The 26,889-nt window shown below is 44.1% G+C and overlaps 1 protein-coding gene across 3 annotated transcripts in view; it reads left to right on the top strand.

The window, feature by feature from the left end:
* The window catches only part of fam110b (family with sequence similarity 110 member B), a 33,198-nt gene extending 10,128 nt beyond the window's left edge, over positions 1 to 23,070 (top strand). For 2 of the 3 annotated variants that reach the window (XM_069145510.1, XM_069145507.1), the window contains exons 2-5: positions 9,496 to 9,629; positions 13,847 to 14,511; positions 15,817 to 16,229; positions 17,467 to 23,070. In XM_069145510.1, coding sequence (XP_069001611.1) covers positions 14,389 to 14,511; positions 15,817 to 16,229; positions 17,467 to 18,364 — 1,434 coding nt within the window. In that variant the 5' untranslated portion in view covers positions 9,496 to 9,629; positions 13,847 to 14,388 and the 3' untranslated portion in view covers positions 18,365 to 23,070. Of the gene's footprint in view, positions 1 to 9,495; positions 9,630 to 9,753; positions 9,852 to 13,846; positions 14,512 to 15,816; positions 16,230 to 17,466 lie in introns of all 3 variants that reach the window. The other variant, XM_069145508.1, reaches the window with a different exon arrangement.
* The last annotated feature ends 3,819 nt before the right edge of the window (positions 23,071 to 26,889 follow it).

A 26,889-nucleotide genomic window follows, 5' to 3' on the forward strand; every position in this document is an offset into this window, starting at 1 on the left:
TTGCTCCTCAGGACGGATGGCTGGAGAGTATTTTAGTATTTTAGTTCAGTTTGGATTTTTAAGAACATGCTTTGAATCCGTCTTTTCTTCTTTACTGTCTGTCTGTGAAGCATGTTTTGCACAAAACGTGCTCATTGTTGGCTAACTTTTAGCTCCTTATGAATCGAGGTGGACCTACTGTTGCCATGGACAACCATGTGTACCGTGATTCTGTGCTTCGTCATTCGTCAAGTAATCAAATGCTTGATCGCTTTGTGGAATTCCCGGAGCTGCTCCTTCTGTGAGTTTGACTGTATTATCTAGAAGCAAAATGTGGAATGATACCAATGAAATGAAGTTATTTCAACATTCACTCTTTTACTTGAAAGGAGGGCAAAACTCGCTGCGTTAGAGGAGCAAGTTGACGTGCACTGAGCTAATAGAAGTTTACGCACCAGCTGATTTATTCCACCCACAAAAAACCTCCTGCCGGACCATTGCGCTAGAACAGTTAGCTGAGTTTAACATCTGTGCAGGTTCAATAAAAAGTTGGCAGGACTTTCTGAACACTGACACACTCACTGCTCAGTAGGCTGGAGTTCATTTAACTCCACAGCTACTGTCTGACGTCCCGTTCTCAACAACCTCTTCTACTTTCAGATGATTGGTTACTGATTGGCTGATCTGAATGTCTTGTTTCACTCATCTGATTTTTTCTCTCCAGATACCTTTTCAGATGCTTCAAATCTTCATCTTTTTTTTACTTTTTATTGTAAAATATGTTAACATGGAGTGGATAATATAAATGTTTTACAACCCATAATAACAATGTAAATATAAAGAGAATGAGAGGATTTGCAAATAATTCAAACCCATATTTAATTGAAAAGAGACCCAAGACAACATATGAAATGGTGAAACTGAGAAATGTTATTGTTTTATGAAAAAGATATGCTCATTTTGAAGTTGTTCCAGGATGATGTTCACCACTGAGCTGCATCAACTCTTCTTTCAACAACACTCTGGAAATCTTTGGGAACTGAGGAGACCAGTTGCTGGAGTTTTGAAAGTGAAATGTGGTCCCATTCTTGCCTGATAGAGGATTTCAGCTGCTCAACAGTTCAGGGTCTCCTTTGTTGTATTGTTCATGTCCTGATGCTCCAGATGTTTTCAATGATTGACAGGTCTGGACTGCAGGAGGCCAGTTTATCAGCGGACTCTTCTACTAGAGAACCATGCTGTTGGAATACGTGCAGAATGTGGTTGGACGTTGTTCTGCTGAAATAAACAAGACCTTCCCTGAAAGAGACGTTGTCTGGATGGCAGCATATGTTGCTCCAAAACCTGAATATATCATTCAGCATTAATGCTTCCTTCCAGATGTTCAAGATACCCATGCCATGTGCACTAATGCATCCCTGTACCATCACAGATGCTGGCTTTAGAACTGAGCTGATAACAAGCTGGATGGTCCCTCTCCTCTTTAACCTGGAGGATGCAGCGTCCATGATTTCCAAACACAATCTCAGATTGTGATCCATCAGACCTCAGGACAGTTGTCCACTTCACCTCAGTCCATCTTCAATGATCTCGGTCCAGAGAAGGCGGCGGTGTTTCTGGATCATGTTTCTATCTGGTTTCTTCTTTGGAGAGTTTTAACATCATTTGTGGACGCAGCGATGAACTGTGTTCACAGACGATGGTTTTCACAAGTGTTCCTGAGCCCATGCAGTGATTTCCACTCCAGAATAGTGTGTTTTTAATGCAGTGCTGCCTGAGGGCCCGAAGATCACCACCATCCAATATTGGTTTCCAGCCTTGTCCCTTGTGTTCAGAGATTTCTCCAGATTCTCTGAATGTTTTAATGATATTATGAACCGTAGACGATGAAATCCACTAATTCTTTGTAGTTTTACGTTGAGGAACATTATTCTTAGATTGTTGAACTATTTTCCAACACAGTCTTTCAGAGTGGTGAACCTCTCCCCATCTTCACTGTTGAGAGACTCTGCCTCTCTGAAATCATCTTTTATACCCAATCATGTTACTAATATGTTGCCATGGTAACCTAATTAGTTGGTTACAAGGTATTTTTTTTTTTAGCATGACACAACTTTTCCTGTATTCTGTAGAACCTGACCCAACTTTTTTGAGACATGTTGCTGCCATTAAATTCAAAATGAGCACATATTTTCAGTAAAACAATAACATTTCTCATTTTCAACATTGTTTTCTTTGGACTATTTTCAGGTAAGATGTGGGTTTGCATGATTTGCAAATCATTGCATTTTGTTTTTATTAACATTTAACACAGCATCCCAACTTTTTTGGAAACTTTGTTTACACTTTTTTTTTGAGTATGAAAAGCATAGCATAACATTCATTAGCTTTTTTTTCCACATTTAAATAAATTAAATTGTCTTAAATTCAGTAAACTGATTGTGGGATATGAGATATAATCACTACCAATGTAGTACAGGCCAGATCCCATTCATTATTAAATGTGATTATTAATAACCTAAATATTGGGGTGACTGTAATAAATAGAAACAATTCAATAATGTTTATAAATTCATCTTCAGTTTGTTCTGGTATATGTTTACCTGCTTTTTTATCCACCATTACTGCAGTACTATATAGTATGTTTTCCTGTTATTAAGACTTACTTTCTGCACTCTGTCTCAGTGGGGCATCCCAGCATTATGAACATGTATTAATCATGCTGATGACACACACACACACCTTTTACTCTGCCTCAAAGAGCTGAACGCCGGTAATCAGATTAGTGGACGGTACAACGAACTGGGATGGAGACGGAGAAATGGGGAGGTGACAGGGAGGTCATCCATTTAACATTCAGCAGTGCTGCACAGCTACTGGTTACACCGCAGTCTGAGTTTACACACACACACACACACACACACACACACACATTTGTACGCACTAGATTGCATGTATACAGATTGATGCATGTATACAGATTGATGCATGTATTCACAAAATCAGTGCAAGAAACACAGATTTGAACCCAATGGAATTGGGTTGCTTCCTGATTGGCTGAACCACCTGTCAGAAACCCCTCAGCTGTCCCCTTGTGGCCGTCTTGTAACTCCTGTACGACCCACCCAGCAGAGTCCTCGCTGTTTTAAAAACCTTTGTCTCAAACAAACTGAGTGCAGCATCCAAACTACTAGTAGATTTGATCTCACAGCGCTTGTGTTTGTCCAGATTCAGATTATATTTCCTATAAATCCTGTCACTTCCTTTCTCTCCGCCTCTGATCTGACCGGCACACAGAAGGGAATCTTCCATCTGCCTTTGTCAAAAAAAATTAAAGACCTGTAAAATGAATACTCCTCCAGCAAACTCTCAGTTATAATGCCTTCTGGCATTAATGGGTAGAAATTGTGTGGTGTAAATGAGGCTGCTGAAATTATCCCAGATAATATAATAATAACCTCAGAGTTGAGTTGTAGTTGTAGTATTGACTATTACCCGCATTTCCCCTGAGCACGGCTCATCACATTGTGTTCTTTGCACGGCTTCATATCCCACCGAAATGCAAAGTCTTTTGTCTGGTCATGTTTTCTTGATTTCTGTTCTTCTTTCGCACGTAAATGTTGTTCAACGGCTTCTTTTTAGTCCATTTTGTGTTTAAAGTTGTTATTTCCTTCTTTGTTCATACAGCTGCTGTGTTTTAGTCATTAAAAACAATCATCCTCCTGTTTATTGTGAAACTAGTTCACATACCGTGTCTGTAGCAGGAGAAAAAAAATGATCCTTATCTAAAGCCTGCCGAGTTGACGGTGATGTCGTGATGTGTTTTACGATCTTGAGTTTGCACATGGGTGTTTTATTTAGAAAATTGATGGGAATTTTATTTTATTTTCCGTCTGACTTCCTGCCCGGCCGATCTGCTCTGTTCAGATTGCCGCGGTCTCTGAGTGGCTTCCATGAAAAGTAGATGAGCTGCCAGTCCAGAACCGGTGAACAGCCTTTATAGCTGCTTTTTGTTTTTAAATGCAGATGTAAAATTATTGTTTTATGGGATGTTATCTCCAAGTCTGTCTCACAGTGCAGTTTGTCTATAGAGTCTCTGCATCAGTCACTTGTGTTGGAAGTTAATATCAAGACAACTGCAGCACATACAGTTCATACTGACTGAAACTGTTAGTGTCTGTAATCTGAGCTCATCAGACGCTGTAGAGGGGAATATTCAGGGAATAATTTGCCAAAGTAATTGGATATAACTGGATATAAAAGTATTCGTAGCTTCAGGTCTGAAAAATGGTTCCGATCCAGAAGTGTCTTCAGCTGCAATACCAGCGAGTGCCACTAGAGGTCGGCTCCAAAAAGCCTCCGGCTCCATAGACTCCCATTCAACTTCTCTCATCAAATCCAAAGTGAATAAAATGTGTCCATCAGTTATCTCGGTGTTGTTAGCTAAAGTCACTCCTTCTTATTAGTTTTCTGGAGGTCCATCTGAAAATAATCCCTCATTCATTAGAAAAGAAGATTCAAGAAGACCTGTTTTTGGGGGCGTGTCTGTTTGATTGACAGGCCTGCGGTGCAGTCAGGTTACAGCTATCGGTGGGCGGGACTTAGTATCGTCAGGTTTCCGATCAGATCGGTCAGATCCACCGCTGGCTCCTCCCCCAGCTCGTCCAAATATGGTCACTTCCTGCTCCAAACCGCTCCGAACTAGCAAGATGGTGACGGACAGAATCTGAACTGGAGGATTCATAATGTTCACAAATCAACGATGACATCACTGATGGTTGATGACATCACTGCTGGATGATGACTTCACTGATGGTTGATGACCATAGGTCAAGTGTTGTGCACATTTTAACAGCAGTAGTGTTGCGTTGTTTTGCTGTTTGGACCAACAGTTTGTGAACCACCAACAAACTGTTTGATTTAGTTCCCACTTGTCTAAATAAAACCAGAGTGGCACTTTAAATGCGATATTTCCGTCTAACCTAGCAACCAGAGTGAGTGTGTTTTCTGCTCTTTCATGATAATATTCATGTTGATGTTTCTTCCATAAAATACACTCTGTTCAAGAACGAGAAAAAGTCGGATTGTCACACGACTTCAGACATCATCTTTGTGTGTTGTTGTCTTCTCCCGGCCTCTGTACGTTATCATTAGTCGCTCTAACCTTCACTCTGCTGCACCAGGTGGACTCGGCATCACACACACACACACACTGGTCGTCTGCTGGTACCCTGTAACATGGCGTTTGATGATTTAACTGCATGTTCAGCAGAGAAATATGAGCTCAGGTATCCTCTCCATGGGCTGGACCCTGCTGTGGGGTCCTGCTCTGCGGCAGGCTGTCCACCTCAGTGCCTGCTGAGTGTGGGGGAGGAGGAGGAGGAGGAGGAAGAGGGACAGAGAGAGAAGAGACGAGATGACTTTGTTGTTTCTGTAAAGGTCAGAATAAAGAATTCATCAGTGTGTGAGAGTGTGTGTGTCCATGGTGTCATCACCTGCTCACCGTCATGGTATCATCTGTCTGGTATCAAGCATGAGCGTTTTCATATTTCATTAATTTGACTTTAGCATAACTGCTTTCTGTTCCATGTAGAGACTGCTGGGTTACGAGGGTCAGTTAAAAGTTCAGAGACTGCTTCTGTTGTGCATGAACGGTCATTATACAACAAGAAGTTCTGATTGGTCAACTGAACATCTGGAACAAATCATCATGACATCACATCCTGCTCATCACTAGACAACAGTGTTATTGTTGTGTGATGGATTTTGCCAGAGGTGAGTTATTGTACATTCTTATTGCGGTCAGCAGGAATGATCTCCTGTATCTGGAATGATCTCCTGTATCTGGAATGATCTCCTGTATCAGGAATGATCTCCTGTATCTGGAATGATCTCCTGTATCTGGAATGATCTCCTGTATCAGGAATGATCTCCTGTATCTGGAATGATCTCCTGTATCAGGAATGATCTCCTGTATCTGGAATGATCTCCTGTATCTGGAATGATCTCCTGTATCTGGAATGATCTCCTGTATCTGTCCTTGTGACAGCGGAGCTGGAGGAGTCTTTTGGAGAACGTCCTCCTCTGTCCCTGCAGCAGGTGGTGGAGAGGGTGGTCAGGATATTCCAAGATGGATAATAGTTTGTTCAGCGTCCTCCTCTCCACCACCTTTTCCAGACTATCTAGTTTGTAGCCGATGATGGAGCCGGCCTTCTTAACCAGTTTGTTAAGTCTGTTGGTGTCTCCGGCTCCAATGCTGCTCCCCCAGCAGACCCCAGTGAAGTACAGTTCACTGGCCACAACACATGGTAGAACATCTCCAACATCTTGCTGCACACATTGAAGGATCGAAGTTTCCTCAAGAAAAGAGTTGACTCATCACCTTCTTGTAGACAGCATTGATGTTGGTCTTCCAGTTCAGTCTGTTGTCATGGAGACACCAGGTACTTGTACTCCTCCACCATGTCCACATCCTCTCCCAGAACTCTCAGCGGTTGTGGAGCCGTCGTCTTCCTCCTGAAATCGACCACCATCTCTCTGGTCTTGGCCACGTTCAGGAGGAGGTGATTTCTACCAGCCCACTTCACAAAGTCCTCCACTACTGCCCTGTCCTCGTCCTCCCGTCCATCCCTTATACACCCGACCACTGCAGAGTCATCAGAGAACTTCTGCAGATGTCTTGACTCTGAGTTGTACTGGAAGTCAGTGGTGTAGAAGGTGAACAGGAAGGGAGACAGAACAGTTCCCTGAGGAGCTCCAATACCACTGACCACCGTATCAGACAACACACTGCCCAGACGGACAAACTGTGGTCTGTCTGTCAGGTAGTCATTGATCCAGGAGACGGTGGACGCGTCCACCCCCACCACCCGCAGCTTCTCACTCAGCAGCAGTGGTTGGATGGTGTTGAATGCACTGGAGAAATCAAAGAAAGTGATTCTCACAGAGTCACCGGTTCCATCCATGCGAGACTGAGCTCGTTGCAGCAGGTAGATGATGGCGTCGTCCACTCCCACATGAGGCTGGTACGCAAATTGTAGAGGGTCCAGAGAAGATTCGCAACCGGTCGGTAGTCGTTGAGGCCGGATGGAGTCGTCTTTCTGCTCATACAAAATATTTTGTTTGTGTGAATTTGGTTAAAAAGAAAGAAATCCTGAATGTTCTCACGTTGAGAGCTGACTCAGCGTTCCTGTTGATGCTGTGAAGGTTTTACTTCCTGTGTGGTTTTAATCACACGGATTCTCAGAGGCAGCATTTCCCTCAGGCTTCCTACCAGACCCCAACCTTCACTTCACCCTCTCTGGTTTTATCATCTCAGCCTGATCATTACAAAGAGTTGTAACACAGTCACAGAGGAGGAGAAGGAGCGCTCACTAAGAGGCTGAATAACAGAACAGTTCTATCGGTCACACTGGTGATGTAACGTGTGTTTAATACTGCTGAGTCAGACTGGAGGAGCTCCACTTCCATTATCACTGAACTGGAAAAGCCCCTCCTCACACACACACACACACACACACACACACACACACATACACACACCTACAACTCGGACATCTGCTGTGTTCTTATGTTCTTGTGTTTCAGTGACAGCGACTGTCTTGCAGACAGAACTCAGTAAACACAGAGGACAAACATCTGGAAGTCCAGCTGACCTCCTTCAAGATCACATCTGACTTTAAATGATCCTGTTGGGTAATGTGGTCGGATGTAGAGTAAACGACACAATAGTTCTTCTTTTGGAAAGAACTGTGTGTTTATGTGTAAATGAAAGAACATTGGAGAGTGACGGGCCAAAAACAGTTTTTACTTTCTTTCTACATTTCCTCCCCACCATGTGGCATGTTGTAGTCTTTTAGCCCATTGTTTTGGTTTTTGTACCGATTGTACCTATCTATTGTAAAATATATATGCATCTCTGGGTTTGACTGCTAGCTTGCTAACATTAGCATCCATTTCTCATGTAAAACAATGCATGATACATTGAGCTCAAATGAAACAGGTGCACAGGAATAAAGTAAATCAATACTAGTCACTGGGCGTAACTACAGTTCTATGAGTACGTTGGTATTTTGTTTCTTTCAGGGCGCCACTTTCCTTCACAGACCAAACACAGTGTGCTTTACAAATACAAAACACCATTATTAAACTACTCCTTTTGTTTTAAAGTAACAATTAATCAAATACATCATGAAACAAATACAACAAGTACACACAAATATATCCTACAAAGACAAAACAAATAATAACTTATTTCAAAGAGAAAATGAATGCAGAATTTTTTTGGCATCTACAGTTTCTGTTTCGGTGTCCGGCCTTAAAATTAAGTGGTTTTAAATATGTGGATAAACTGTAGTTTCATTTCCAACTGGTCTGATTTAATGACTTGTTGAACCTGCATTTGAATAGGCGAGTAGTCAGAAACACAGACACACTGTATGCTAACACCAAATACTACGTACTGTATGAGGGTATGTTGCCAACGGTGAGCATCGTTGTGTATTTCTGACTGGAACGGTGTGCGGTTGTTTCAGTGCACTGCCCTTCATGTGTTTCTGCTGGTGCTGTGCAGCTATCCGGCTCTTTGGTGGGACTCCAGCTCCGACTGGGAGACCATCTGGACCTCTGGGTCTGAGTACTGTACATACGAGCGCTCCAGTCGGTCACCGGTGTAGAACCGATCCGTGCAGGTCCACATGAGGACATCAGATGGTCAAAGAAGTCAAATAGAACCAGGAGAAACTCAGAAATGACAACATGTGAAGACTCACTGAGAGATGCGGTACTTCTGCAGCATTTAACATCTGATATTCAGGACTAGATTATACTGGAAGTTAAATATGATGGATGAGACCTTTATGGATGTTTATCCTGTGATTGGTGTGAAGGCGGAGCAACTCTCTGAGCTGTGTGAGAGCTGCTCATGCATTTTTCTATCACTGAAAGTCGCTGATTTGTCGGTGTCTCTGCTCTGCTGCGTGTCTGTCTTATGAAGGGGCGGAGCCTAACAGAGGGAGGACACAGGGGAACGTTACCATAGTTGAGTTATCGTTAATGAGGGATTATTTTCAGATGGACCTCCAGAAAACTAATAAGAAGGAGTGACTTTAGCTAACAACACCGAGATAACTGATGGACACATTTTATTCACTTTGGATTTGATGAGAGAAGTTGAATGGGAGTCTATGGAGCCGGAGGCTTTTTGGAGCCGACCTCTAGTGGCACTCGCTGGTATTGCAGCTGAAGACACTTCTGGATCAGAACCATTTTACAGACCTGAAGCTACGAACTCTTTTATATCAGTCAGTGGTCAAACATCAGAGTCAGCTGTTACAGATGTACGATCCTTTTTCTGGATGTGTCTGACAAACAGAAACACAGATCATGACAGCCGTCAGAGTCTCACGTTACATCAGCTGCTGTGAATCAGAGCTGAAAGTGTCACACAGATTACGATGTTTGATTTGGATGATTCCTTTTAAATGTTTTTGTCGTTTGTGTGTCTTTTATTTCCAGCTGTGATTCCCTCTGAAAACCCGCAGCAGGAGGAGGAGGAGGCGTCCAGCTCCCACAGCAGACAGCAGACAGCCTGAAGCATCCAAGGACTGAAGAAAGACTCGTGTGTTAACCAATAGGACGGCTCCAAACTGGTAAGACGTATATTTTAATGAGACAGAACGGTTTCTGAGTAATAATCAGACTGAGACCAAATGAAGTGAAAGTGAACAAGTCGTTCTCTTCTTCTTCTGAGTTTTTGCCTCTAACTATTACCAGACCTCTGCAGGAGACTGCTTTTTTCTCTCATACCATTCACCTGTGAGTTCCCAGGTGAGACTTGTGGTTCACATGATGTCATCGTTGAGGAGCAAGAAGTAAGTCTGAAGTGGATGATGTTGAAGGTTATTTTTTAATTATTCCAAACACATAACGTTGTTAGAAATGTTACTTACTTCTTTGTTTTTATTAACTGTGTGGAATCAAACCACATGAAATGAATTGAAAATGTGATGAATCTGCGTCACTGAAACACTGAAACACAGATACCCTGGAAACACTTCAGATGGTCTAAAACAATGAGCTGGAGGTGTTTGAGTGGCATTTATGTTTGTAAGGAGCAGAACGTCACTGTTTGGGAGTGATGACGGAGCAACACATGAAAATCACATGTAACTCAGTGCTGACGGAGACAACGGGATGTACTGGGAGTTGTTGCTCCTCCTCCTCCTCCTCCTCCGTCTGCATCAGTCTCTGAACTTTTGGATCATTTGTGTTACGTCAAACATTTGTTGTGCAGCAGAGTGTTTTATTGACAGTAGAACAGCATGTTGGTCATTTGTGCTCAAGCAGGTCATTATAAATAGAAAAGTAGAGCATCACAGGGTCAGACTGCAGTGTGATGAGTCCCGGAGGGGATGTGGAGAACGTTGCTGCCGCTGCTCAACATGCTGCTAAATGAGAAACGGAGGCTGGAGAGGTTTTCTGTTGTGTTTTGGGGGCGTGTCTGTTTGATTGACAGGCCTGTGGTGCAGTCAGGTTACAGCTATCGGTGGGCGGGACGTAGTATCGTCAGGTTTCCGATCAGATCGGTCAGATCCACCGCTGGCTCCTCCCCCAGCTCGTCCAAATATGGTCACTTCCTGCTCCAAACCGCTCTGAACTAGCAAAGATGGTGACGGACAGAATCTGAACTGGAGGATTCATAACGTTCACAAACCAACGATGACATCACTGATGGATGATGGTGTGTTTTACCTGGAGGGTCAATTTATTCTCTACATAATGAAATACATTGCGGTATTAAAACCTGAATACTGCGACTGAAGATACTTTCAGGGCTCCTCTCAGATAAACAACAACAACACATTACAATTCAGAAAAAACAACAACAACCAAGTGTTCTCTGGAAATGAATCGTCCTGCAGGCATCTCAGACTCTCTCATGACTATCATGTGCAGAGAGAGAGAGAGAGTGTGTGTGTCAGCTGATTTTTAGCTTTGATTTTTGAAACCCAGTAAAAGTGTAGACACAGCAGTGTTTCCTGCCAGCGTAATGCAGTATACGAAGCTGCCTCTGCCTCCTGCTGGGATCTGCAGGAAGGGATACATGCTCCTAATCCCGGGGAAATCAGTTCCTCAGTGTGTGCGTGTGTTTTGTGTGTTTGTTGTAAACTGGAAACAGATGGACCTCGTGAGTACTGAAATCACATAATACTTTACAGACTCCCCAAAAAGTGTATTTGTCCTCCTCAGACTGCAGACAGATATTTCCATGCCTCAGTCATCAGAACCAGAAATGCTCATCCATGACACTGACTGCTCCTTTCACTCCTGATATGTGTTGCAGATCAGAAAAAAACACCACATGGATGTTAACAAGGTCAAAAACAGGACTTTCACTGGAGCAACTTGTTAAATCCAGGATCAGTTCTGCTCAGCATGAACCAATAGAAACACTCCAGTGCGACTCTCTCCAGGTCTTGATGTCCCAAAGAGTCATTTACCACCATAACATCTCTGCTGGGATCCTGAAGACAGGAGATCTGTAAAGCAGTTAGCAAGCAGCCATCCTGAGTGGTTAATTACTGTCAGACTATAAAACAACTGTTTAAAATTATGCATGATGATGAAAATATTTACAAATCTGGAGGAATGTCAGCCGCCGTGATGGACGCTGATTCTCTAAAAAGGAGTTGGAGACTGTTAGCATGTTAACATGACAAGTTAGCATAACCAACCATCAGTGACATCATCATCCATCAGTGACATCATCAACCATCAGTGATGTCATCAACCATCAGTGATGTCATCGTTAGTTTGTGAACGTTATGAATCCTCCAGTTCAGATTCTGTCCGTCACCATCTTTGCTAGTTCGGAGCGGTTTGGAGCAGGAAGTGACCATATTTGGATGAGCTGGGGGAGGAGCCAGAGGTGGATCTGACTGATCTGATTGGAAACCTGACGATACTACGTCCCGCCCACCGATAGCTGTAACCTGACTGCACCGCAGGCCTGTCAATCAAACAGACACGCCCCCAAAAACAGGTCTTCTTGAATCTTCTTTTCTAATGAATGAGGGATTATTTTCAGATGGACCTCCAGAAAACTAATAAGAAGGAGTGACTTTAGCTAACAACACCGAGATAACTGATGGACACATTTTATTCACTTTGGATTTGATGACAGAAGTTGAATGGGAGTCTATGGAGCCGGAGGCTTTTTGGAGCCGACCTCTAGTGGCACTCGCTGGTATTGCAGCTGAAGGCCTCATGTTTCAGACCTGGAAGCTACAAACTCTTTTATATTTAGTCTGTGATCAGGACGCCTGCTGTGATATTAATACTAATTAATAAATACAAATAACATGGATGTCATGGAACCAAGAATTCTGACGTGATGAGAATAAACCCTTTTTTTTCAGTAACTTTTCTCTGGTGTCACTCTCCACTTTGCAGACAAAATATTTTAACTGTGAACAAGCAGATTTCAGTGAAATGTACAGAGTACATGCAAACTACCAGAGGCCAGCCCTCTAGCGCCACCCGCAGGAAAGACAAGCAGAATCCTCAGTATGGCTAACTCGTAATGTTTTTATCAGTGTAGCTTTCAGAGTTTTTGCCCCACAGCAGAGTATTTATTGAGATCAGCTTTTAGCATTCTCTCTGTAAAACATCTGTAACAGCTTTTAAAAGTCTGTCACACAGCAAAGAGGAACCAGAGACAGAAAGAAGTGAAACAGTTAACGTAGTGTGCTGATTTCTGCCACTGAGCAGAGAGACAGAGAGAATCAGATCTAGTGAGGCCACGAGCATCTCGGCTATGTGGAAAATCTGGATTACAATCTGCTGAGTCATGCAAACCTGTTTAATATCATGCTGCTTTATTTTCAGAGATTTAGTGCTCTCATATGCTGAGTTATCCTCCAGCTGCTGTATTTCTACAGCGCTCACTTCTACTCTGCACATTATGTTTTATGATGAACTGCTCACATCTCAGTTCAGTTATTTTATATTTTATGATTAAAAATGTCTGTTGTCTCCCTATCTTTGTCCTTTAAAGGTTTATTTAAACTCTGCATATTTCCCATTAATGTGTCTATTGTGTCCACTGACTGGATATAAAAGAGTTCGTAGCTTCAGGTCTGTAAAATGGTTCTGATCCAGAAGTGTCTTCAGCTGCAATACCAGCGAGTGCCACCAGAGGTCGGCTCCAAAAAGCCTCCGGCTCCATAGACTCCCATTCAACTTCTCTCATCAAATCCAAAGTGAATAAAATGTGTCCATCAGTTATCTCGGTGTTGTTAGCTAAAGTCACTCCTTCTTCTTAGTTTTCTGGAGGTCCATCTGAAAATAATCCCTCATTCATTAGAAAAGAAGATTCAAGAAGACCTGTTTTTGGGGGCGTGTCTGTTTGATTGACAGGCCCATCCATCCGTCAGTACAGATTGCCCCCAGTGACCAGTGTTGGAGGTTTATATACAGTCAGTGGTGTTGCTCGGCGACCACAGAGGTCAGTGATTGGATCCCAGAGTGAGTGAGGGATGTTTATCGAACTCGGTGATATTAATTAATTTTGTTCATGTTTCTGTTTCTGTTAGCAGAAATGATTGTTTATCATTAAACATCAGGTTTTTTATGCTAGAATGTGTGTCTGTGTGTGTGTGTGTGTGTGTGTGTGTGTGTGTGTGTGTCTGTGTGTGTGTGTGTGTGTGTGTGTGTGTGTGTGTGTGTGTGTGTGTGTGTGTGTGTGTGTGTTGTGTATGTGTGTGTGCGTGTGTTTGTGTGTGTGTGTATACTAGCTGTACCTGCCATTGTTGCCAGGTGTATGATGTCACAGCCTATCTCTCACCCCATTGGCTGTCTCTTTCAGATTGTGAGGTGAGCTGAAGGCAGAGCTGCAGATCGGGTGGAGAGGCAGCGGGCCTTTCTCTTCCCATCATCCTCTGCTTCTCCTTCGGCCCCGTGGAGGCACTCATCCACACCACTGCCCCGTATCACCCTCGTCCCTCATCCCTCGTCCCTCGTCCCTCGACCCTCGTCCCTCGTCCCTCTCCTCTCCGTCGGTCTGTCCGTCTCCATGAATCTGCTCATCCAGTAGAGATCAGTGTGAAGTCGGCTGCTTCAGTCCTACAGAGAGAGCTCGTCCACTCGGGTCATGCAGAAGTACATGTGACCTCAGTGCTTCATCAGCCCCCCCCCCCCCCTCCTCCTCCTCCTCTCCCCCTGCCCAGAGTCTTCCTCAATCCCACAGGCGATGAAGAGGGCCCGGGGCTTCATCATCTTCTCTTTCTAGACCTTCTCCTCTCCACCTTGTGTCTTCATGCTTTGGGGGTCCTCCGGTGCCCCCGCCCTCTCTCGACCCCCGCCGCACCCGCTGCCACCACGGCCGGCCACCCCAGTCGCCTCGTCGCCATGCCGACAGAGACGCTGGCTCCAGCCCTGCCAGACAGCAAGGCCGCCGGCCCCGCCACGCCCTTCAGCTCCGCCGTCCCCCTCCGCATCCTCAACAAGGGCCCCGACTACTTCAGGAGACAGGTACTGTGGGTTCTACTGTGGGTTCTACTGTGGGTGTATGTGTTCTACTGTGGGTTCTACTGTGGGTTCTACTGTGGGTTCTACTGTGGGTGTGTGTTCTACTGTGGGTTCTACTGTGGGTTCTACTGTGGGTGTATGTGTTCTACTGTGGGTTCTACTGTGGGTGTATGTGTTCTACTGTGTGTGTGTGTGTGTGTGTGTGTGTGTGTGTGTGTGTGTGTGTGTGTGTGTGTGTGTGTGTGTTCTGCTGTGTGTGTATCAGTGTTTTAGTGTTCATCCTGCTGCACACTTACATCTTGTATTAAGCAGGAAACTTTGAGTCACACTGTTTTGAATATTAAGGTATTTTTCTCTGAGTGAATGCATTATTATAAAATATAGTTTCAACCTCCCAGTCCTTCCAGGGAATCGATATCTTTGCAACTTTTTGAATTTCCCACAATTTTTTCCTCAAAAAACGTCGTCATCAGAATCTAACTATTAACATCATAAATTAAATCAAATGAAACTCTCTTCATCAACAACAATAAAAAGAGGAGAAACAGGAAGTGACGTGGTTTGTGGGAAATGTGTTCTTCACATTAAAATGATGATTAAATGTTTGTGATCAAAGGAAGTGATTCCATATTGCTGGATGTTAAATGAGTTTTCTCCACACGTCCAGTTGTCAGAGACGTCTCTTTGTTGGTTTCATCCAGCAGGTCTATGTGTTGAATGAACATGAATTAAACAGCATCTAAAGCTCTTATTTTGACAGCTGATGTAGTCCTAGTTTCTATATTCCAGTCACAGACGGTCTGTTCTGGAGACATACGCAGCTTTTAGGACCTTTTAGGAACTTTCAGGACCTTTAGGAGCTTTTAAGAGCTTTTATCTCCACGGTTTTCTAAGTTCAATAAATACATAAAAAAGATTGGAACTGAAATATTTCTGTGATGTGCAGCAGGATTATTATCACAGGAAGTGATTACAGATTTATTACTTTATCAGGTAGTGATTAAAAAGTAATTCTAATTATTCCTATAATTTTATTGCAAAAAACATTTAAAACTACTTTTTAATCTCCAAATTACATCACAATTTTTGAGAAATCCCACCACAAAATCAAACATCTGTAATCATAACAATCACAAAAAAGACTTTGTGAAATCCTGGAGGGACTGAAAAAGACCCGACGCAGCAGAACAAGAGCGTGACACCCCCTCCCTCTCGCTCCGACCTCGGCTCTGGAGGCATTAATGGCTGTCAGTATAGAAAACGGGTGTGTTGCATTAATTAACATCTCTCATGTTCCATCTGTCTCAGGTGGAACCGAATCCGAAGCGCCTCAGTGCTGTTGAGAGACTCGAAGCTGACAAGGCCAAGTATGTCAAGAGCCAGGAAGTCATCAACGCCAAGCAGGAGCCAATCAAACCACCCGTGCTAGCGAAACCTCCCGTTGGCCACACCCTCCTGTCCAAAAGAGGCTCGGGCATCGGTGGAGGAGGAAATGGGGGCGGGATTCCTTTCAAAGCGTCCAATAACAACGCCAAGTCAGACACTTGTGCGACGAGCAGCGGCAGCAGCAAGCGGGAGAATTTAAACCTGGAGATCCTCAAAAACCTGCTGAACTCATCGTCCTCCCCAGGAGCGGGATCCGAAGGACTCGGAGGCGGAGCTAAAAGCGCTGTCTTGATGAGGTCATCGGGCGGAATGGCCAGGAGTTGGACACCATCAGGGTAAACTCACACCTTTCGTAAACGACTAGGCGGTGATGTTGTGACGCTACAGATGCTGACCTGCAGGAAGGAGCCATCACATGTTCTGTGTTGGTATATTAGATGTTAAAGCTCCAGGAGGTCAGTTCAGCCTCACTGAGCTCAGCGAGCAGTTCAAGAAAATATGTCTCTGAACCACCGTCTGGTTCGGGGGTGAAGGTGGATATAGATATTAAAATCTCTGACCGTAGATGTTACCTGGGAATTAATCACAGACTGTTTATAAAAGAGTTCATAGCTTCAGGTCTGTAAAATGGTTCTGATCCAGAAGTGTCTTCAGCTGCAATACCAGCGAGTGCCACTAGAGGTCGGCTCCAAAAAGCCTCCGGCTCCATAGACTCCCATTCAACTTCTCTCATCAAATCCAAAGTGAATAAAATGTGTCCATCAGTTATCTCGGTGTTGTTAGCTAAAGTCACTCCTTCTTATTAGTTTTCTGGAGGTCCATCTGAAAATAATCCCTCATTCATTAGAAAAGAAGATTCAAGAAGACCTGGTTTTGGGGGCGTGTCTGTTTGATTGACAGGCCTGTGGTGCAGTCAGGTTACAGCTATCGGTGGGCGGGACGTAGTATCGTCAGGTTTCCAATCAGATCGGTCAGATCCACCTCTGGCTCCTCCCCCAGCTCGTCCAAATATGGTCACTTCCTGCTCCAAACCGCTCCGAACTAACAAGATGGTGACGGACAGAATCTGAACTGGAGGATTCATAACGTTCACAAACCAACGATGACATCACTGATGGATGATGACATCACTGATGGTTGATGACATCACTGATGTTTGATGGTTGGAATTAACACAACTAGAAAATGTTGTAGGGAGGCTGGATCACCGGGCTAACTAGCGGTGAAGTGCTTTTTGCTGTTCCAGTACGCTGACGCTGATCAGGTTGATGTCATGAATCAATTAATACATCTCAAATGTAATTATAGCAAATTTGACCTTTCAATTACTTTTTAATGGCTCTCTTAAATAATACGCTTTAGATCTTTAAACACAAAATAAATTTTAACCGGACCAACCAAACTTCTGAGATGTTTTCTCTTCACTCGTCGGAGCGTCGTTGCGGTGAATCAGAGCTGTTAGATCAGGATCAGTGTTTGAACGGTAACCATGCCAACATGTTTAGTTTCTCTTCACGTCTGAATGTTTAGTTCAGTATTGAGTTTTTCATGGATTTATCTTTGTGTTTCTAGGATGCCGTTAACCTACCGATCCACGATGACTCTCAACGAGCATCCCGCCGACTCGGCTCCCAGCCCCAGCACCTCGCACTCCCTCCGATCCTTCTCCCACTCCCTGAAGGTCCCCCCGATGCACGGCGGGGGGCGCCGGAGTCCACAACCGGGAGGAAACCTGAACCTCAGCAGACGTATCCCGGATGAGAGAGGTGAAGGAGTTCTGGACCGGTTCCGCTCCCCTCTGCCGCCTCTGCTCACCTCCCACTCGTCCTCCGACCTCCTGCGGCTGTGTAACGGCAAACCTCTCCGCACAGCGCGGTCCAGTAGCTCCTCGGCTCCGCCCCTCCCTCCTAAACCTAACCCCGCCTCCCTCCCTCCTCCAGCGCTCTCCTTGTCGCTGCCCCCGCCTCGTCCGGCTCCGTCCCCCCTGACCTGCGTCAACACCACGCCGCTGTCGTTACCGTGTGACCTCGGAGACCCTTCCAACACGTCGGCCGACTCCAACCTGGAGCTGGGTTCCTCCGTGGCCCGGCGCTCCTCGCTGCACAGGTCCAAATCCGACCTGTCGGACCGGTACGCCCGGGCCGGAGCCGACGTCGAACGCTTTTTTAACTACTGCGGCCTCGACCCCGAAGAGCTGGAGGCCGTCGGCCCGGAGAACTTTGCTCGGGCCAACTCGGACATCGTCAGCCTGAACTTCCGCTCGGCGTCTATGATCTCCTCTGACTGCGACCGGTCGCGGCGGTCCTCCAACGACGGGCTGTCGGACGGGGACGAGGGCGAGGACGAGGAGGAGGAGGCCGGGGAACGCGTGCCGTACGGCATCTCGGCCGTGGAGCGCAACGCCAGAGTCATCAAGTGGCTGTACAGCATCAAACAGGCGAGAGAGACGCAGAAAGTTTCTCACGTGTAGGACGAGCCCTGCAGGGGGAGGTCCTCTGGACTACACACTGCTCAGAGGTCAGAGGTCAGAGGTCGACCTCCATCTCTCACAGGGTCAGAGACGAAATATGTAGATGACTGAAGGGAAGAGAAGCTCTGACAGGTAAGAAAGCAAAGATGAGTCTGGAGATGAATGAGGAAGAGCACCCTCGTCCTCCAGACCGATTATCTGTCTATGGACTTTATTAACAGACCGATTATCTGTCTATGGACTTTATTAACAGACCGATTATCTGTCTATGGACTTTATTAACAGACTGATTATCTGTCTATGGACTTTATTAACAGACAGTTCACTGAAGCAACAGGAACGAGAGTGAAATGCACTCAGACTGTTGAAGGACCCGACGGCTGAAGGCCTTTCTCACAGAGGACATTTTAACCGCCACATTAGTGAGACTGCGTTACAGGAAGTGCAGCCTGCTGCCAGACTTCTGAGCTGATCAGTGATTAACATGTCCAGGACAGAAGGTCAGCTGGTTCCTCATCAGGAATACGATGCTATCATCCTGCATGCTAACTCGCAAGTGACATCTGTAAAACACAAACAGCAGCAGGTTGTTGTATCGACAGTAATATTCTCTTCCCCTGACTTTGTTTAATGACCTCTGAGGAGCTGAGAAGACACCAGCTTCTTCAAAAGTCTGACAGATTTACAATTCATAGGAAAAAAAGTTTAATTTTGGTTTTATGGGAAAAATATCAGCACCGATTGTTTAATCAGTCATTCTAGATGCATTAAATAAGTTCTTACAGAAAGAAAAGAGGAAAAAAGCATGCAGGGTCCGACGGTGTCCACGTCTCATGAGTCAGCGTTTCTGCAATCAGTCTGATGAGTGACAGATGTCAAACATTAAATTCATTCAACCAATATCACACAATCAGAAGTTGAGTATTTGTCTGAAGGCAGCAGATGTAGTGACTTCACTCCTTGTGGTATCGTTACTGTAAGAAACTCAGAAAACAGTTTCACTCTTCAGTTTTTACGTCGACGGTGTTAAATCCCAACGTTTCCTTCACATTACTTCCTGCTGCCGTGATTTTCTGCTCAGAACAGCTCGTTAGTCCGACAGCGACAGATCACAGCACGGGAACGTACTGCAACCAGTGTACCAAGCCTGATGCTGTTTCCTATGACTGACAATCCACGTAAAAACACCCCAAAATAAAACGGACCTTTCCAGAGACGACTCTTCTTATGGACTTCAGCAGTGTTCGTACTTCTGATAAATACTGTCACAGCTCCTCCTCGGCTTCAAGTGTCCCCTGTGAGAACGGCCAGCGTCAACGTCTCCGTTTAAACCAACTGGAGAAAAAAGCTCCCGACATCTTTGCAAAACAGACACCGAACTCTATCTGTCAAAGAGCAGAAAGCTCGCTGCGACCGTAACGACGTCACATCTGCTGCACGATGAAGGAAATATTGATGAGTTATTAAAGATGGTGAGCTGGATTTCACCAAACCTCAGCTCCATGTTCTAATTACTGAACGAAGACACAGGAACCGGAGGACAACGACGATACAAACATTATATACAATATAATCTCTCAAGCATACTTATCCACACAGCATTAAGGTGACACGTCATATCATCACTCTGATACTATTATTATTATTATTATTATTATTATTATTATCAACATCATGCCAACAAAACTGGAGAGCTTTAGTGTCCTGGGATGAGATCCTGATATTTATTAAAATATTATAATGAGGTGAAACAGATCTTTGCTGCCGTTCAAACTGAGACACGTAGACGAATTGTCTCCCAGAATATTGATGTTTGTTATTATTCAGTTTTATGGTATTAAAACAGCTGGATGTCATTGGATGACAAATAACAGATTTAATTTCCCTGGACAGTTAATTATCATTAGTTCCCAAGGTGGCAAAAAATCCACAACATGAGGATATAAATATTATTCATGAAATGAAACAGGTTGAAATTTGATATTCAAATTTATGTGTCGTTAACAGCAGCCAATCAGGAAACAGTCATTTAGCACCAGTGCCAAACAAGAAACGTTCTTATTAATTGGTGTTTTATGTTTATTTTTACTCCTCCTGGTTCATTTTTAATGAGAACATGAAACGGACCACAACAAAGATGACAGCATCTTTTTTTTATGTATTTCAAACCAAATAATCCAAACTTCAGTTGTTAAAGTGACCTGAACAGTTAAACTGTCCCTTCTTCACTCGTTCCTCCGTGAAACATCGTCTATATATCCATACATCTGCAGGACAGTTCATACGTTAAAGAGTCAGGGCACCAAAACTCTCCTTTCAAAACTGTGTCAGTAAAAGTGTGTCAGTGTGTCCACCAGCCGGCTCCAACGAAGCAATACGAGTGCACAGTCCCACGTAGAGGTGGAGGGCTGATTGTAATCCTGTTGTATGTCAGTGTTTCCTCCAAATGCCACTTAAGATGTCGGCGTTCATGGCTGCTCATCCTACACACACACAGCAGAAGGACGTCCAGCAGGGCTTCCTCATTGCATCACGAAGAACATCCCGTCTCCTTAAAACCATCCGCAGGACGACACCTGCAGCTTCCCCTCGTCTGCTTCCTCAGAATGACGGAGGACGGATTACAGAGTTCCCCTCCACCCTCTCAAGGCCTGAAGCCATATCAGGGTGAATGCAGCGCCTCAGGCAGCGGCTCCCGGCTGTCGGTGTGTCTTAAATCTGCTGCAGGTGTGTCGGTGAGTCCAACCCGGCTCGCTTCACTTCACCTTCCTGAACACGATGCTGCATCAGACAAAACATACACTGAATACATACACTGAAAGGAAACGCAACCAAGAAACAGTGAAGTCCCTTTAGATTCTGGTCATTCAAACTACGTCAGGACAGTTTGAGTTACTTCAAACAAAGTCCTCATTAGATCAAAAAGAAAAACAGTTCAAGGCACTCTTCTGGCAAAAAGTCTTCATTGAAATGGTTATTTAATGTAGAAATATTTAAAATGAGGTGCATTTTAAAACATGTTAAAACAAAACTGGGTCACAACCAATCAGAACCATCAGTGATGTCATCATCCATCAGTGATGTCATCGTTGGTTTGTGAACGTTATGAATCCTCCAGTTCAGATTCTGTCCGTCAACATCTTTACTAGTTCGGAGCAGTTTGGAGCAGGAAGTGACCATATTTGGACGAGCTGGGGGAGGAGCCAGCGGTGGATCTGACCGATCTGATTGGAAACCTGACGATACTACGTCCCGCCCACCGATAGCTGTAACCTGACTGCACCACAGGCCTGTCAATCAAACAGACACGCCCCCAAAAACAGGTCTTCTTGAATCTTCTTTTCTAATGAATGAGGGATTATTTTCAGATGGACCTCCAGAAAACTAATAAGAAGGAGTGACTTTAGCTAACAACACCGAGATAACTGATGGACACATTTTATTCACTTTGGATTTGATGAGAGAAGTTGAATGGGAGTCTATGGAGCCGGAGGCTTTTTGGAGACGACCTCTAGTGGCACTCGCTGGTATTGCAGCTGAAGACACTTCTGGATCAGAACCATTTTACAGACCTGAAGCTACGAACTCTTTTATATTCCGTCTGTGGACACAACCCACGTGAAGTGACAGCCTTCTTCAGGATGAGGGTTACATGTACTAGCACCTTATTTCTAGTATTTCCACATGAAATAGCCATTTGAATAAAGGAGTTTTACGTTTTTGCCTCTCGTGTTTCCCTTCCAAAGAGCACACAGATTTGAACTTCTGAGCACTCTGACCTTTTCCTAGTTCAAAGTCTTCATCAGATCAGCGTCCTTCCAACCGGAACGTTTCTTCACCCTCTGACACAGACAGCAGTGATTGGTCCGGTGTTTGGAGGTCTGAAAGCAGCCATGATCCACAGCATAACAAATCCTCTGCAGGTTTATTTAACACTGACAACATACATGTGGGCATATAAATACTGTCTTGGAAAACAAACTGTCAACATATTCTAACAGAATCCTCCTGAAGTCTTTAACGTCTTCAAACAGAGTCAGTATAGCGGATGAAATCCCAGATGGTTGCAAACTGCTACCACGGCAGAGTGTGAAATAGACACGCCCATGCACTCCAGCAAAACGTGAGATCGCCACACTTTGGGCTGTCTAGGCGTGACATTTTCACGTTTTGTAAGCGTCTTCTAACCTGAGCCGTGTGTTTTTCCTAAAAGTAAATCTTCCTGTAAATCACATGACTGTATGCCATCCACCACTGGAAAATGTGAAACTGTCACGCCTAGACAGGCCGAAGTGTGGTTGTTTCACGTTTTGCTGCAGTGCACGGGCGTGTCTATTTCACGTTTTGCCATGATACCCGGTTGCTGTTGCGGTCCCTTGGTCACATGATACTCCATTACGTGACATTTACAGGTGTGTAAGTTTCAAGTTTACAAAACGTGGAAGTTTCACGCCGAGACAGCCCGAAGCGTGGCTTGCTTACGTTTTGCCGTGACACTGGGTTGACACGTGATAACAGACCAACACTCATGAATAAACTGGCGGTGGCAAAACGGCATTGTGGGAGTTTTAGATATTTTCAGCTTGTGATGTGTCTCTTCTTCCTGAATCCAACCCCAGTGGACGTGAAGTGAAGCCTGCTGGGAGATCGGCCTCCTCCTGTCCCTGCTCTGAGCTCAGGGCTGTGCTGGCATGTGTCCCCCCCCCCCCCCCCCCCCCCCCCCCGATGTCTTCCCAGCAGCCCCTGCTGCTCCTCTCTGTCAGCATTCAGATGGTATTGTGCTGTTTTGGCTGCATCATCATGCTTCACCTCGGTCTACCTACATGGTGTATGTTTCTTCTTTTTAAAGTTTGGATTGACAGATAGAGTTCTTCTGTGGTACTTGCTTTGTTTTATTTTCCCTTCTGTGTGTAAATGCTGTAAGAAAAATGTATATATTTGATTTTTTTTTTTCTTTAGAAAAAAGAGTAGTGTGTTTGGATTTGAATTTTTCTCTGTCTGAAGGTTTCTGTGTTACAAAAGATTCAGAACAACAAGCTGCTGTTTAGCTGTTTGCCCCGAGGACAGCAGCGTCTGATGGACGTGGGCACGACTGTCTGAGACTTAAGTGTTTTTAACGTGGAAACGTTTTTAAGTGCTTTTCAACGTGGAAACTGTTGCATTTTGCTTGATTGAAAAAAAAAAAAAAAATCAAACAAACAAAAAAACAACACATCATGTTCATGTTTAGTTTCTTTTGCATTATTTCAATAAATGGCTTCTTTTGCCATCTCTTGTCACCGATGTTTGTTGAGTTCATCTCTGAGACGATCACGATGCACTTCACATTATTTATAAAGAGTTTCCTGAGTGAAACTGAATCCTGAACGTTTCTGACCAACCATCATCCATCAGTGATGTCATCGTTGGTTTGTGAACGTTATGAATCCTCCAGTTCAGATTCTGTCCGTCACCATCTTTGCTGGTTCGGAGCGGTTTGGAGCAGGAAGTGACCATATTTGGACGAGCTGGGGGAGGAGCCAGCGGTGGATCTGACCGATCTGATCGGAAACCTGACGATACTACGTCCCGCCCACCGATAGCTGTAACCTGACTGCACCACAGGCCTGTCAATCAAACAGACACGCCCCCAAAAACAGGTCTTCTTGAATCTTCTTTTCTAATGAATGAGGGATTATTTTCAGATGGACCTCCAGAAAACTAATAAGAAGGAGTGACTTTAGCTAACAACACCGAGATAACTGATGGACACATTTTATTCACTTTGGATTTGATGAGAGAAGTTGAATGGGAGTCTATGGAGCCGGAGGCTTTTTGGAGCCGACCTCTAGTGGCACTCGCTGGTATTGCAGCTGAAGACACTTCTGGATCTGAAGCTACGAACACTTTTATATTCAGTCTGAGGTTCTGACATTGATAACTCACTGTATGATATACAGCTTTTTGATTTTTTTTTTTTTTTTTAAATGAAGTGAGGCGCTACAGCGAACATACATTAAAATTAGTCTTTATTCAAATTTCTTGAAATTTCATGGACTGAAAAAAAGTAAAAAAGCAGTTGTGGCATGTGCAAAAGTTTCTCCTTAAAGTCTCGGAACCTTATTTACTCAGTAGACCTTCATTGAGCTGATTATGAGTCCAGAGATGATAAATTCTCCGACTCGGTAACTCAGCAACTGAGAGCTCCTCGAACAACCGACTGAAGTTCGTAGTGAGCAGAAGCTTAGAAAGAAAAAGGCTATAAAAAGATATCAAAGCACTTCCTGCCTCCAGTTTCTCCTGTTTGAAATGAGGTAAACTGTGCAAGTCTCATGACAATATGTGGAGATGCAAGAAAACTGAGCAGAAAGACAAAACTAAATCCTCCTCTAACTCCAGGAGTGATGGGACACCCTTTCACCGTTCAGGGTCAACATACAGCGGTGCAGCAAAGTTTAGGAACCCTTGAGAACTTTTTTTTTATATTTCTGCCTCACACAAATGAAATAAACAATGGCAACTTGATCACTGATTCATTGAGGAAAATGATCCAGTATTACATGTAACATTAAGCCGTGATATATCTTTGCTTTGGATTTATTTCTTTTCACTTAAAAATAAATTCATCCAAAAATATTCATATGTGCATTAAAATGTTCTTCAAATGCAGTCGTGCCTTCACAGCAGAGTTGCAGATCGCTGCCGAGGAGTCACCTGATCATTGCACAGCAAGTGGAAGAACTGACACCTACCTGGAAGCCACACCCACTCTGAGCTTAGGAGGCCTCATCCAGTCACCTGCTGCTGGACCAGACCTCCTGTGGATCAGCAGACGGAGGTTCAGGCTCACAGATCGCTTTAACAGGTTTTTAAGTCTATAATAGCAGTGAGTTACAGAGATAGGAGTTTCTGTTGCTGTGGTCTGTCCTCTTCTACACACCGGCCAATGAAAGACATCCTTCTGTACGCTCTCCCAGACAGAACCTGCAGTCCACATTTTGGTCTTCCAAAGTTTATCAGAAAATAAAGTGAGGCTCCATTTTCAAAGGGACATTTTCCCAAAAGAGTTATTTTTTTGTATGAAATGTCCTCTTTGTGTTTTCCTGCAGTGTCCTTTAATGAGCTGCAGTGTGAGAGCAGATACTCTGTACTCGAAGATGGTTCCTCCTTCTTTTTTAACCACCTCGGATGGTTTTCATTACTGATCATTATCAGTCCAATCATCTCTCCGTTCCTCCTCTGCTGCCGTCCAGTTAGTATTAATGCAGTAATGATTGTACTTAAAAGACTTCGTGAAACTGAACTTGGTGAGAACCTGCAGGGAACACCTTGTCACCTCATTATGACGACATCCCAGGAAGTCTCAGTGCTGTCCATGGCTCTGATGTGGGGTTTGCTGCCATCTAGTGGTTGTAAACACAAACAACGAGACCAAAGAAGAACACCAGATCTTTGAATGAGATTCATTTCAGATGAAAACGGGTTTTCTGTAGTTTGGTAACTCTCAGAAGTAAACACGACATGTTTCACCTCATTCAAGTTTTGACCAAGAAGCAGGCTGCATTAGATATTGTTTGATAATTGTTTAATCAAATTCTATGAAGTGTGTTTTTTGACCCTTGCAGTCTGAAACTGATTGATGAGACATTTATTCCATCTTTTAAAGGAAGAACAACACGGAGCTCCTGCTGCACCTCTGAGCCTGTTTTCTGGTTTTCATCTTTCTTTCATTAAAACATCCAACAGCACTAAAGTCTGGCATGTTACATATTTGGGCCATAGGCCGTGTAAACAATTGTATTTATTATTTATTATTTATTATTTATTATTTATGTAATTGGGGCTGAAGTCCCGTTGGCGGCGCTAGAGACGCAGATCACGAACCGGAAATGGATAGTGGTCACGTGATCCGGAAGAGAAACGATGGCTCCGCCTCCTGCTCTTCCGTCAACACTTCGAATCGATGTCTGGCAGCAGTAAGTAGCAGAAGTTCCCCACATCAACGTGTTCTGTGTTCTCTGTTCTCTGTTCTGTGTTCTGTGTTCTGTGTTCTCTGTTCTCTGTTCTGTGTTCTGTGTTCTCTGTTCTCTGTGGATCTAACGGTGTTCGTTTGGGTCGGAACATCGCGGCTGTGGAACCGGAAGTGAAGCCGGTGTAGAAGTCCGTCACCTCAGACAGGATTATTTTAACTTTGGTATTTCTATGAACATTAAAAGGTTAAATATATCGTGTGCTGGTCCAGGACGGTCCAGCTGTAACATGTAACATTCACCTGGAGGATCGGTTCGGTTCGTCTTCTGTGATCATGATCACTGCTCGGTGTCCAACAAGGCCGGAAGGTTTCTCCTGAATCTGTCACCACAGATTAAACTATTACTAATTATTATATTCATATATAACTCATCTTTTCTGGGAGTTTTACCGTCAGTCAGACCTTCATCTTCTTCAAAATAGAAAAGCAGGTACTCAACTTAAAGTCAATGCTGAACTGATCTGTGTTGTTTTTATGGTGACATGTTATCATCCTCATCTCCTATGAACATAAT

The sequence above is a fragment of the Embiotoca jacksoni genome, unplaced genomic scaffold (assembly GCF_022577435.1).
Source record: "Embiotoca jacksoni isolate LCO1_2020_lvr unplaced genomic scaffold, fEmbJac1.0.p SCAF_127, whole genome shotgun sequence".
In the NCBI taxonomy this organism is placed as follows: domain Eukaryota; kingdom Metazoa; phylum Chordata; class Actinopteri; family Embiotocidae; genus Embiotoca; species Embiotoca jacksoni.